The following is a 13,590-nucleotide window of genomic DNA, read 5'->3' as shown; positions in this document are numbered from 1 at the left end:
CCAGTATTCATTTAACCTCAACTGGAATCATTGTTGCCATTCGGATCCACAGTCTGCAAGAGGAAAAGGTTTAAGGATGTAGATTTTAGATGAGAAGAAATGCAGAATAATTAGTGGGAAAATAGTGCAAAATTACCCAAAATCATAATGCATATGAATATACAAGTGCAAATTAGAAGGATAAAATATATACACAGCAAATTATTCACAAGTAATTTTCAATTTTAGTCTCAAAATGAATAGGTGCCATTGCTGTTGTTTACTGTTCAATTCCGTAACTGCATTTTGTTCATTGTGATTAAATGTTGTGTCCATAATCACCTTCATTGCAATACAAAGACAAAACCAATGCAACACGTAGTGCTGAACTGCAACAGAGTGCATTAATGCAATGGCAACAGAACTGTAGAATCATTCTCTTTATTGGTACAAATATATACAGAAAGAAATCCCCTCTACACTGGAATTAGCTTACAGTGAGCAATATATACCACTGGAAGGCATAATGATTAAACCATTTCAGATGTAAAAGTGGGTAGATAAACAGATCATCAGTTAGCCTAATGATTAACATAAAAATAAACTTCCCTGTTCCAACAGTCCATTAGCATGAAACTGCTAAAAGTTACACCTCACATGATGGACCCACCATCCCCCAAAATTCTTGCTCATTGTGCTTATGGCAATGTTTGTGAAAACAGATTTAGTAATCTGAAATGGACTATTTGTACACCTGGAGGACAAAAGATGCCCTGCTAGAAGATTACAAACCCTTATCCAAGCTCCTCTTTTTATTTATAATAAATTATACAAATGTATTTATTTAGTGTGCTCCGTTAGTATCATTACTTTGCTCAATTGCATACAGGATTACATCTTGCGTGCACATCTGACACACACACAAGCACACAGGATTACATCCGTAAACGTGCTATCCATCGTATAGAAGTCGACCCTAAAAGTTTCCAGTTTGGTTGCTTGGTTTACAATATCTTTGTACAAGGCATGTATTCCACACAGCTGCTTTACAGAATTTCAGTACATGAGAAAAATTGCCAACTTTTGCAAGCATGGTAGCAAAACTTAAAATAAAGGAATGTTAACTTGTCAGGCAGGAAGCAGGGAAGAATGATGAAGGGAAGAGATCGGAATCACAGGGATAAAAGAAAAATATTGTGCATGCAGTAATTAAATGTAATAAACAACCTTTTAAAGAATCAATTTTTTTTTGTTAAAATGATTGTTTTAAAAGCCAGGAATCTAAATGTCATTTTCCAGCTTTTATAAAGTATTAATTTGAGGGTTGGCTGGTGATCATCTTTACACCTGATTGCTTGGTATCACTGTGTGTTCTTGTGCTGCATAACCTCCTGACCCAAAAAGCCTCTATACAAATATGTAGTCTTTGTCTCCTTCCTCTCCAGAATCGCTGGACTTGCTGCCATTCTTCCCCTCCATTTTCGAATGCTGCCGCTCTCTCTTGGGCATTTTCTCCTTCCCTCGCAACTCTTGATCCTCAGAAAATCGGCCTAGTTTACTTTCTTCGGAGCGTGGGTTTTGCCTGGAACTTGTTTCCGACACAGAACTTTGGCGTACTGGTGATTTTTAATAACAGTGAAGAGGAAAAGATTATTTTAAAATACATCAGAACAGATAAAACAGAAGACACAACAGGTACATGGAGTCAGAAATAGTTCATGAGAACCCTTTCAGAACATTGAGTTTTACGTTGAAACTTAGTCTGAAAGACGGAGATGGTTATAAAGCCCTAAAGCAACTGAAGTTTTGGAATATATTCTTGCCAAACTATGCAATACAAAAACAAAAACACTATTCAGTGGCTGAAGTTCAAATGCTGGAAAGAAAATCTGTTAAGTCAATTCAAACCTGTAATTTTTCCATGATCATGCAGTGTACAAGGAACACAAATCCACTTGATACTAATGACAACACATTTCTCCAGATGCAAACCAAATGAAACCATTGTGCATTTGAAGAAGTTATAGGCAAAAATCATTAATCGGGAGGCACTTTCAAACCTGATGGGGAGGATTCTAGAAGCTGGCAGTTAACCTTGTTACTCTAACTGTTGATTCAATCATGGATTATAATGGCCAAAAATAATGAGAATATGTATGAAAACATTTTATAGCTCTCTCCTTAAGCTCACAATTATAAACAGACCATTACCCATCAGAAGGGCTGGATCAGACACATGCTCCAAAGTGACTGCCACCAGGTGGAATGAGGCAGCAGCTTTAGATATTTCTGTCATATCCCAGTCCACTTAAAATACCAGATTTATACTCGCAGCTTCCCTTCAATAAGCTTGTGATAGTGGGAGATGGTAGCATGTCGTGGTGTGAACCAGCCTGCTAGGAAGGGTAGAGTTCTGGTAAATTCATAATGGCAGTTACTTCTCATGCCTCAAATATAAATTGCAATAATGCATCAAGGATATGAAATAAATAAAAACACAAAGCATGTGTACTCAGAGAACAATGAAAACTTAAGCAATGACAATCAAAATAATATATGTGCTCTCTTCAAAATGCCAATGCTGAAAACATAAAGCATCTGAAACACAAAATGATGGTTTAATATTTTGGATCGAAACATCTATTTTGATGGGAGTTCCTGGATGAAGGATCGATACCCAAAATGTTAACCCTGGGTACTTTCTTTGTTAAAATGCTGATCGGGTGTGTATTTTCAGCCTCTGCTGCTTCAATTTTTTACCACCATTTATGTGCATGGTTGAAAAATTAAAATACACAATATACTGTATGAAGAATAACGTGCCTGATCTTCACTACAGTTGCCTTACGAATTATAACAGAACTCAAACAAATTGGAGCATTTGTGCAGTTTTTACCTCTGAATCATCAACTTGTTTAGGAACATAGAAACATGAGTGGGCAACCCTCGAGCCTGACTGCCATTCAACTAGATTATGGCCAATCTGTATCTCAACTGCATTTACCCACCTTGGTTCCACATCCCTATTCACTCTTGTCTAACAAAATGTGCAAAGTTACAGGGATAAGGGAGGGGGGTGGAACTAGATGGAATGCTCTTTCAGAGAGGCAGTGCAGACTCAATGGGCTGAGTGACCTCTTTCTGCACTGTAAAAATATTGTGATACTGTCACTTACTGCTGTGAAAATAACAGATTATTTGTTACACATTACATTTTTCTTTGGCTGAGGTTCAAGCTCTATCTACAGTTAGGGATCTACCAGGAGAACCAGATGGTCAGGATTATGTTTAAAACCCTATTCCAGGACTCAAACAGATAATTTAATGTAACAGGTAATTTAACTGAAGGAGTGCAGCAGGATCAAAGGCAAAATCTTCTGTATGAAATTTTGGGTGTTCAAATGGGTATAAAAGATCTTGTGGTATAATTCACAGAACAGCAGGGAGTTCTCTCAGTGCCGGTGATAACATTCTTCTTTTCAGAGCTTCCTAGGAAGGGGGACTGGAGACATAAACTCTCAGACCTCCTACACCACAGGTGGTGCGATGCAGTAGGAATCTTGTTATGCCACCGAGCTTCATTCCTGACCCTGTTGGAGTATCAGGAATCAGTCAATTTCAATATTATTGATGGCTGCCTATGCTATAATGAGTGCAACTTAGAAATGTAGAAAATAAGGAGCAGTGGGTCATTTGGCCCTTCGAGCTTCTCCACCATTCAATATAATCATGGTTGATCCTCCACCTTAATGCCATACTCCTGTGCTCTCCCCATAGCCCTTGACACCTTTAGAGTCTGAAAATCTATTTTCTTTTTAAATATATTTAGTGACTGTGCTTCCACTGCCTGCTGTGTAGAGAATTCCATAGGTTCACCACCCTCAGAGAAGTTTCTCCTCATCTCAGCCCTAAGTGGTCTACCCTGCCTCCTGAGACTGTGGCCCCTTATTCTAGACACCCCAGCCAAAGGAAGTATCATCCCTGCATCCAGTCTGTCCATCCCTGTCAGAATTTTATATGTTTCAATGAGATTTCCTCTCATTCTTCTAAACTCCTAGTCAGCCCAATCTCTCCTCATACGGCAATCCTGCCATCCCAGGAATCAGTCTGGTGAACCTTTGCTGCATTCCATCTATGGCAAGTATATCCTTTCTTGGATAGGGAGACCAAAGCTGCAAACACTCCAGGTGTGGTCTCACCAAGGCCCTGTACAAATGCAGTAAGACATCCTTGCTCCTTTACTCAAGTCCTCTCACAATGAAGGCCAACATACATTTGCTTTCCTAACTGCTTGCTGCACCTGCATACTTGCTTTCAGTAATTGGTGTACAAGGACAGCCAGGTCCCTTTGCACATCAACATTCCCTAATCTATTATCATTTAAATAATCCTCTGCCATTCTGTTTTTCTTACCGAAGTGGATAATTTCACTTATCCACATTATACTGCAATTCCCATGTATTTGTCCACTCACTAAACCTGTCTAAATCGCCTTGAAACCTCTTAACACCCTCCTTATTGCTCACATTCCCACCAAATTTTGTGTCATCAGCAAATTTGGAAATGTGACATTTTGTTCCCTCGTCCAAAACATTGATATATATACTATGAATAACTGGAGCCCGAGCACTGACCCCTACGATTCCCCACTTGTCATTGCCTGCCACTCTGAAAAAGGCCCATTTATTCCTACTCTGTTTCCTGTCTGCTAACCAATTCTCAATCCATGCCAATATATTACCCAAGTGCTTTAATTTTACACACTAACCTCTTAAGTGGGACTTTATCAAAAGCTTCCTGAAAATCCAAATACACAACATTCTCACTTATCCATTCGTCCTCAAAGAACTCTAGTAGGTTTTTCAAACATGATTTCCCTTTCATAAATCCATGTTGACTTTGTTTAATCCCATTGATATTTTCTAAGTGCCCTGTTATCGGAATCCAGGAACTTGAGCTATAGTGAAACGCCATGAGCCTCACATGATTTTAACATGCAACCTTCTGATCTGGAGTCATACATGCTACCATTGAGCCACAAGCCCACCTGAGATGCTTCCTTTCTGTGACAGGAAAGACAGAAAGGAACTATTGAGGAAGATATGGTACTAGGCACTAGTGGAAAATTTTCTGCCAGCTCTTCTGGGTGGAGATTTGATATTTCCAGGTCTTGTCCAATCTTCCACCTCTGTGCAACATTTTAGGTTGATTTATGTAGGGAGTATGTCCCAGGTCCCAAGGAAACATGGAGCATTTATCATTTAGTTGTTGGTGAGGCTATACTGTGCCCAGATTGGAGGTTACATTTGTGTACAAAACTACAATGACTGCAACTTAAAAAAAAATAATTAATCAACTTAAGAGTACTCTGGGATATCCTGAGAATGTGAAAAGTGCTGCAGAAATGCAAGTTCCTTAGTACCAAAGTGTACTGGCAGATGGGGATGCATATTCTTAGGCCAGTAAAATGTTAATATTAAGACTGTAATGCTTGGTGAAAACAAATAAAATGGGCCATGTTTCTGGACTAGATTTAATCTAAAGAGGAATCGTGCAACTGGTTTAAATAGCTGCCATCGCATGAGCAAAGTGACTCTTAATTTTGTTGGTAGATTTCAAGGGGATGCATTCTACATTTATATTGCTAAATATTGTTTAGTAATAAGTTTTCCAACATCTTGTTTCAGAAGCCAGTGAACAATTTCCTGGATTAATGATAGTCCTTTGTCTATATATCACTATAATAAGCAATCATCCATTATGCATCAACCTGATAGCTCTTCCTGGAGATGGAAGAAAATAGTTAAAATACCATTTCAAGGTTTTCCTGAGATTGTTTTCAATATACCATAAGATCATAGGCAGAAAGGAAGGTTGGAACTGAAGAATTCCCTTATTCATGTGCTTAATATGCAAGCCAGCAGAGTAAAAAATAATTTGGAGAAAATAATCACTGCAAGCCATGGGTTCAAAGGGCTTGCCAATAATTTGCACCCTTATCACCATACTTGCCAGAGGCAATAGGCAAATACAGCAGCAAGGCATATTCTCAGATGTACTGGAGCAAGCCTCTTACAAATTGCAAATGTAGATATGAACACAATTGCTGGCAAAACACTTGTGGGTTGAACTGGTAGATAAAACAAGGCAAATTTTCCCATTCCCAGGACTCCTCCCTGCCCAATTATCCCTGTACTCATGCCAAATAACTTGAGTAGCCCCAGGATCGGGGATATTTACTTGGTGACATAAGTCACCAGGGTAGAAGCTTCTCTGGAGGCTGGAAATAATACCGATCACTGCAACTTGTAGGCTGTTCTTAGAAACCCTCCATGCTAACATTTGATTTCCTGTCTTGAATGTGCAGAGGTCTCTGTACCTGGAGCAAAGTAGCTTCTACATTTTTGTAGCTACAATGAATGGGTCTGTCATATAAATTCCTCATGCTACACATGAAGTATGTTTCGCATTTAAGTCACATGACAATGGGAGCCAACATAGTTTGGTGTCACTAAATTACTTACTTAAAATGGAGGTCATGACATTTGATGCAATGCTGAAACAAAGAGCTGCCATTTTGAGAAACTTATCAACCATGATTGAATGGCGGAGCAGACTCGATGGACCGAATGGCCTAATTTCTGCTCCTATGTCTTATGGTCTTATTGCTAAGAGACAGAATCAAAATTTTGAAGCAGGCTCAACGGGCTGAATGGCCTAATTCTGCTTGTTTCTATGATATAATCAATTGAAAGTACTGGCAGCAAAGGGAGTAAAGGAACAAATGGTATGAAGTAGACAGAAATTTTACAACAGCAGAATGGAGATGGTTATCTGACTGTTTTTCTTAAATTTCACTTTTTTAGACGACTCCTTCCCTGTCTGTATCTATTTATATGCAGAGGTTGAAAATACAAGAATTAAAATGTTTTTTTTTAGATGCTGATCAATGTTTGTAGATGAACCAGCGACTTGCTCAAATTGGTCCTTCACATCTATTTTTACTTCAGTCCTAAGCTTCACAATTATTAAAAGCTTTGGCATTTGGCTTTCCTGATGAGTTTACCCAATTAGCAAGCAAATCCTATAGATCAGAACCCTAGTTTATCCTGAGTTGGCTGGTTTTAGTCAGAGTCAGTGGGCATGCTGCAGTTGGTCTCAAATAACCCAAGTTGGGTAGCAGGAAATCAGCCTTGGTTCCTGCTCTACATCACTGCTCAATGAACCTGGCTAGCTGCTTGAATGTGTTGACGTTGAATGAGAAATAGATGCCCACCCCTCTCCTCTTCCCCTGCACCCTCCCACCTTCCTTCTTCCACAATTGAATATTGTGTTGACGTGCACAGTCAATACTCACACATGGATACAACACACCTGGGCAAAGGTTGCCTAGTTTGCATGGAACCGTAACCCAGCAAGGAATCAATACATTAAGGTGAGTTTTTGTTAAGTAAAGATATCAATGGATACAGAGCTAAGGCAAGTAAATGGAATTGAGGCATTGGTGATCTATCTGCATGACCGAGCAGGTTTAAGGGACTGAATGCCCTATCCCTATTCCTACAAGTGGAACAAAATTTTTTTTAAAATGAACGAAATCCAGCAAACTACCATCACAATCTGAGCAAAATTAGAAACTTAAGGATCAGACAGAATAACATGGACAGTAATGCCCACAATTCCAAGAAGTGATCAATCATTACTTTAGCCTCTTCTGAGCAAGGAATTGCGTAAATTACAGTACCTTCATTAAATGTTACCCAATCTCTTTACATTCACAGAGGTCAAGTGTTTCAAAGTTATAGAAGACGAAAAGTTTATACATACAGGAAAGATGCAGATATACCAAAGTGGCAGCAAATTAAACAACTCTATTCCCAAACTGATTAAACTTATCTTGCAGTAAATTCATTAATGAACCTGAATTAATATATTCAGGAAATACAGCACACAGTCTATATTTACATGGTGATCACAAAGGAAATGAATGAAATGAAAAGTTAAATTATGACATACAAATGTTAGTGGCAAACGCCTTAGTGAAATCTGAAAGATTTTCTTCAACCAAAAACCAAATAAAGCCATCACCACCACTATAGGAACTTAACATCAAAGCAAAGTTTTTGCAACTGTAGAATCCCTAACCCTGGCTCTTTTAGAAACTTAGACTTAACCCAACAAAATAACTTATTTTCTCTAATAATTCCAAATGTTTAAAAAGAATGCTAATTTTATCTGGATTCATCACAAGTCTTGGTTATAATGGAATCCTCTATACATAAATTCCACAAGTTGCTTGATTCTGAAAATTAACATGAGACAGGGAATGAGATACTACAGCTTTCAGTTACAAGATCTGCCTCCAAGTATAAAAATGGCACCAGCAAATTTATAGCAATTCAATAACAAAAATGTGTGGTCATGGTCCATGCCACTCATGAACAGATGGTATATATCCGTCTTTTGAAAACAGGACTCCTTCATTGCACTGAATCAAAAGCAACAATCTAAATGTCTTAAAGCCATTGTGCAGTAACCCAGAACAGTTTCCTCCAGACTTGCAGTCTACTGGGTGACCAAGATGCAAGTAGAAACTCAATAGTCATGGAAAGTGCGTCATTTTTGAGGGAGAGAATTAACAGTTTTTAAAACCAAAGACAGATATATGCTTCTTCAGCATATGTGCTCATGTTTTCTGGTTTGCACTTTACATCATTCTACATGAGCCCAATTCACGTTTCTAGGGTTTCAATGTGAAAATGCAACTATACTAGATCTAGTAACACAATTAGGTACTATAGGTAAACGTTCTGCAATTTTTACTCCATTTTTGCACTTGTCATTAGTGCGATGAATGTCTTTAAATAAATTGTATACTTGCTGGTGCCAACTTCACCCACCACCACTCCAGGAAGGCAAAAATTCTGACCAGTTATTGGCTGTGATTTCTTGCGCTCAATCTCGCTTGCATCATTCACTGCGCCTGTTGATGATTGCCTCAATGTTCTTTTGACACGTGCTCCATTTTTTGCCATTTCAGAATCATGTTCTGTGTCAGCTCTATTATCAAGTCCAAATAGCTCTACCAGGGAAAAAGGGCACTTTTTAATCTTTACTTCATACACACATTCAATGCATAATGGAGCAACACAAAATAAACCTGAAGAAGGTATTCATTGACCTTTAGCTCACTAAGTCTTTTTGTATGTCCAGAAGTTTTCCCATTTGAGAATGCGTAAAGATGGGTTTTCTGTTTCTTGTTTTGAATGTTAAAAGATAAATTTAAATAAACAGAATTAGATTATATTTTAGGAAACTAAAAGCTCCTCTTTCTGGTTTGCCAGAATAAGCTTTCCTAGTCTCAATGAGATACATGCTGCCCACCTTCTGGACATCAGTATTCAATGGTGACATTAAATAATTTTGCTCCTCTCAGCTTAAATACTGTCCCAAAAGCTTAAAACAACGTAGACACATTTGTGTAGATGACTGACACTACTGAATTAGAGTTGTTTTGACATTTAAATGCATAAAATTTTGCTTGATGCAAATTAGATTGTTAATCATCACAAAACATCACAAGAAGTCCTAGTGCAGAAATGATGAGCTTCATTACAGACTTTGTTTCTTTTGTAAATTTACTTTTGCTTCAGTTTATGGAGACAAACAGATGGAAATACATGATGAGAGACACATTTTGTGACTATTCTAATTGCATGTTTTGAATATGCAAAATGCACACAAGGTGGTTTACACACTGGAGTGGTTTGCACAATTGCAATAACTAAAAAGGTATGTACTATTGGCAAATATAGAATTAAGCGTAAATGCAAGGAATTTATATTTGTATATCAAATATCAAACATTTACTATCAAACATTTTTATAAACTTTGCTATTGTACGCCACCAATTTACAACGCTTCAAACCAACAAGTAGTGAAGCCCTACCAATCTCCGACCAGTACCAGGTAGGACAAGCTAGTGGATTTTTGATAAGGACAGAAGTATGTTTTTTTTTCATGTTTTCTGTACACGAGTGTGCCTTAACATTCAAAAAACTCAATACTGAGAGCTGTTCTACTAATGTAGCAGGAGAATATCTGGCCTGGTTCATTTGGGATACTGGTAAGGTGACAGACCTGCTAATACAGTTTGAAGAGTTAACTGTCTGCTGTATTGTTCATTGACACTTCAGTAAAGCATTCTAAGCAGCCCCCCCTCCTCTCTAACTTCAGAATTTATCTAAGTCTCCAATGCCTTACAATGAAGCAGTGTCAGCCTACCTTCATGTGAAGATGACCAGTTGCTGGGTCCACTGAAAGGAGGACTGCTCTGTCCATCTTTATCTGATGGCATTCGCCGAAGAACAGGTGGGACCAGAGCAATTTTGGGGGAAATATGACCCAATGATGATTCTGGGTTTTCCTCTATAAAAGGAACAAAAACATTGCTTTTGTTAATGTTGTTTTTTCCCCCAAACAGTAATAGCAGTGTCTTGAGGTAAACTATTATTGTGCATCCAGTAATCTCAATGAACCCCTTTTCAACCGATTATGGGTCAAATTTACAAATGGTTTAAACCAGGCTTGCCCAACCTTTTCACTTGGGGACACGTTTCCATTTTTTCTCACTTAAGGGATGGATGAGCAAATTTCCGAAAAATAACACCACGTTAAACATGAATTTCAAAATAAAGTTGAGGTATGAAGAAAGGAAACAACTTGCAGAGCAAAAATAAAGCAATGTCAAAACAATAAATTGATAATTTAAAAAAGGGTAATTAATAAAAATCATCATTTAAGTGTCAGAGGCACAGGAGTCTGTTTATCTGTCTCACTGGCCTAGCCTGGCGACCAGCCTCTTCCACTTCCACTTCCACCTGGCCCGGCCGCCAGCCTCTTCCTCCCCCATCTGATCCAGCCTGGATGCTAGCATCTTCCTCCCCCACCTGTCCGGGCAGCCAGCCTCTCTCTCTCTTCACCCCCTCCATGCCCATTTCCTGCCAATGCCTCTTTTTCCAGAGCACATTCCCTGCCACCAGTGTTGCTGTTCCTCCAAGCAGAAACTGCTTCTCTTCCACAGTTGCTGCTTAAAGGCTCACAAGTGGGCCTGTCAGCAGCAAACACAGGAGAGGAACAGCCGGTGTTTGGAGTAGCAGTTTCTTTCAGAATCTTCCACTCCATTTACCAGCATTTTGAAAACGTCCCAGTTTCAAAGTTCATCTGAGAACCAATCTCTTGGATGTTCGACTACAAGAAACCTTGTAACCTGTGAACCCTCCGCTTTACATAACCCTCACTTCAACTTTAAAATCATCAAATCCATTCATGAAAACACAGGCCTGCCACATGGGGGACCAGCAATCGTAAATAAGAGACTGAAGTTACTGTAATCTGTAAATGTGTATCCGTATCCAACCTTTGGTGTGTGCGCGCGCAAGCGCATGCATGAAACCGAGTGTGGGATATTGCGTTAATTCAGGTTAAGTGTGTGAGAATAAATAACCTTTATTTCTAAATTCAAAAGCTTGCTGATGAACTATTTAATTGGAATATATGCTCTAAAAGTAAAAGGCACACATCTTTCCATAGAAAACATAATGATCATGGGCAGCAAGAGAGCATGTACATTCCGTCTGTGACAATTTCTTCTCTTGGTTCAGTAACTTTTGTTACAGAACTGTCCTGTTGCAATTCCATATGTTCTTTCCAATGCCAAAATGTAATTTTCAGGAAGCAACTGGAGGCAGGGCGTGCATTTTAGGACTTGCCAATGCTGTACAGGTCTACTTGAGTTGTCAGTAAGGAGATGAAAATTATGATTGCAGGTCCACCACACAAGGGTGAACAGGTTGGCTGCGCTATTTTTTCCCCCCTATTTGCCTCTTTTCTGACCTTAAGGCATTAGCCAATAACATAATAAGAGACCTATTCCAGCTTGTGGCCTTTGAGGTAATCAACAGAAGATGAATGATAATGGCCCAGTGACAGCTCTTTCACCCCTCTGTACTTGTGTCCATTTTTGGAGATTTGAATCCCAAGGCTATTATCCAACTTCTAATATTACCTGTCCCAAAGACACCAGATAGTCTAGCAATAGTGGACTGTATCCGCTTTCTTTACTTCTCTCAAGTGCATTCCATTCGGTCAAATAATTTCTTGAACATTCAACTATTAATGAGTAACCATATGAGTATATATGAAACTCATTTGAAACATATGAGTAACCACAGGTTTGCTCATCTATTTTCATAAAATCTTCTCTTTGGATCCCCAAATCTTTAGTTCAGGGATTAGTGACACAACTTGTACTTACCTGTGCTCCAGCTGGGCCTAGGCTTTTGAGGAACACTTGGACGTCCCACATTGCTGGGCTTGAGAACTTGAGGTGGCATTTTTGGACTGGTAGGCGTGGTGGAGGAGCTCTTCGGTTTCACTGTTTCAGTCTTTGGTTCAGGTTTTGTAAGTTTCTCTGGTGAAGTCAAGCTGGGATCCCCTTTTTGGATTTGCTGGCCCTTGGCTAGCATAATGAGACAAAAAATATGGAAAAGAAAGCATTCAAGTAAAAAATGGTACTGTAGATTGGAAAATACATGCTCTTTCAAAAACAAAACAACAATCTGTGATATGGATTGTGTTGAATAATGCCAAACTCTGAAACAATTTGCACCTTTTCTGACCTAGGAGAAAATGGTTTGTTCTATAAATATTATAAAAACACCAGACTCCAAAGTTGTCCAAAAGTTAAATTACTCAATAGCATGTCAGACGTTTAGCATCAAAGGGTGAGGGTTTTCATGAACACTGCTTCTGCGACTCCTAACAGAAAGTTTTAGAATACATCAGAGACACACAGATTACAAACCCAGAATTTTAAAAATGGCAGGAAGTAACATATCAAGATCATGTACAGGATGCAAAATGAAGAAATGCAGTTAGGACTAAGGAGAGAAATGAGAGAGACAAAGAGAAGTTTTTTTTTAAAAACATTAAAAGTCTGCAGCATTAACTTTCTTCCAAGGGAATGAGGTTCCATGCTTACAAAATTGTTTTTTGCAGGGTGAGACAGGATGTTCAGCAGTAATTATCACTTATTGTACATTAAAAGCTCACATGTCCCCAAAATGCAGCAACTCTAACTTTTTCAGGCATCATTAGTATGTAATTAGTGAATAAGTACTCTAAAATTCATGTTATTACAGTATTTCATGTCGATTGGCAAGGACTGCAACAGCACATCCTGTGGAACAACAGGGTTAATCTGATAGGAACTCTCAGATTTCCACAATAAATTCTGCATGTGTAAACTCCAGTGCTGTCAGAATAGTAGTGAATGATGACAGCCTCTCCATTATTATGATAGCAAAATTGGGCCATTATGTTTATGTGCCTCACTAACATTGATATAGTTAAGAGAAATTAATTCAAATTGCCAATGCATTTGAGAGGACTGCAGCCATGACTGGGAGCACAGCTGAATCCAACCACTGCGTTGCTTTCTGTGCCTGTTAATGGATATAATCCGTATTCTGAACAAATTTGCTCATAATTACCAATTACGTGACTCCAGGTAGGATTACCAACTGGAACAAAAACAAAAATACCTGCAAA

The 13,590-nt window shown here is 38.7% G+C and overlaps 1 protein-coding gene across 4 annotated transcripts in view; it reads right to left on the bottom strand.

Moving 5' to 3' along the window:
* Window positions 1–406: 406 nt before the first annotated feature.
* LOC121276286 (F-actin-uncapping protein LRRC16A-like) overlaps window positions 407–13,590 on the bottom strand; it is a 417,343-nt gene continuing 404,159 nt past the window's right edge. For all 4 annotated transcript variants that reach the window (XM_041184533.1, XM_041184534.1, XM_041184536.1 and 1 more), the window contains 4 exons: window positions 12,296–12,499; window positions 10,264–10,407; window positions 8,909–9,061; window positions 407–1,595 (listed from right to left, as the gene is read on the bottom strand). In XM_041184533.1, the coding sequence (XP_041040467.1) occupies window positions 1,387–1,595; window positions 8,909–9,061; window positions 10,264–10,407; window positions 12,296–12,499 (710 nt within the window). In that variant the 3' untranslated portion in view covers window positions 407–1,386. The remainder of the gene's footprint in view (window positions 1,596–8,908; window positions 9,062–10,263; window positions 10,408–12,295; window positions 12,500–13,590) is intronic.

The sequence above is a fragment of the Carcharodon carcharias genome, chromosome 3 (genome assembly GCF_017639515.1).
Source record: "Carcharodon carcharias isolate sCarCar2 chromosome 3, sCarCar2.pri, whole genome shotgun sequence".
NCBI lineage: Eukaryota > Metazoa > Chordata > Chondrichthyes > Lamniformes > Lamnidae > Carcharodon > Carcharodon carcharias.
Note: the sequence above shows the minus strand (reverse complement) of the source record. Positions and strands in the feature narration are given on the sequence as shown.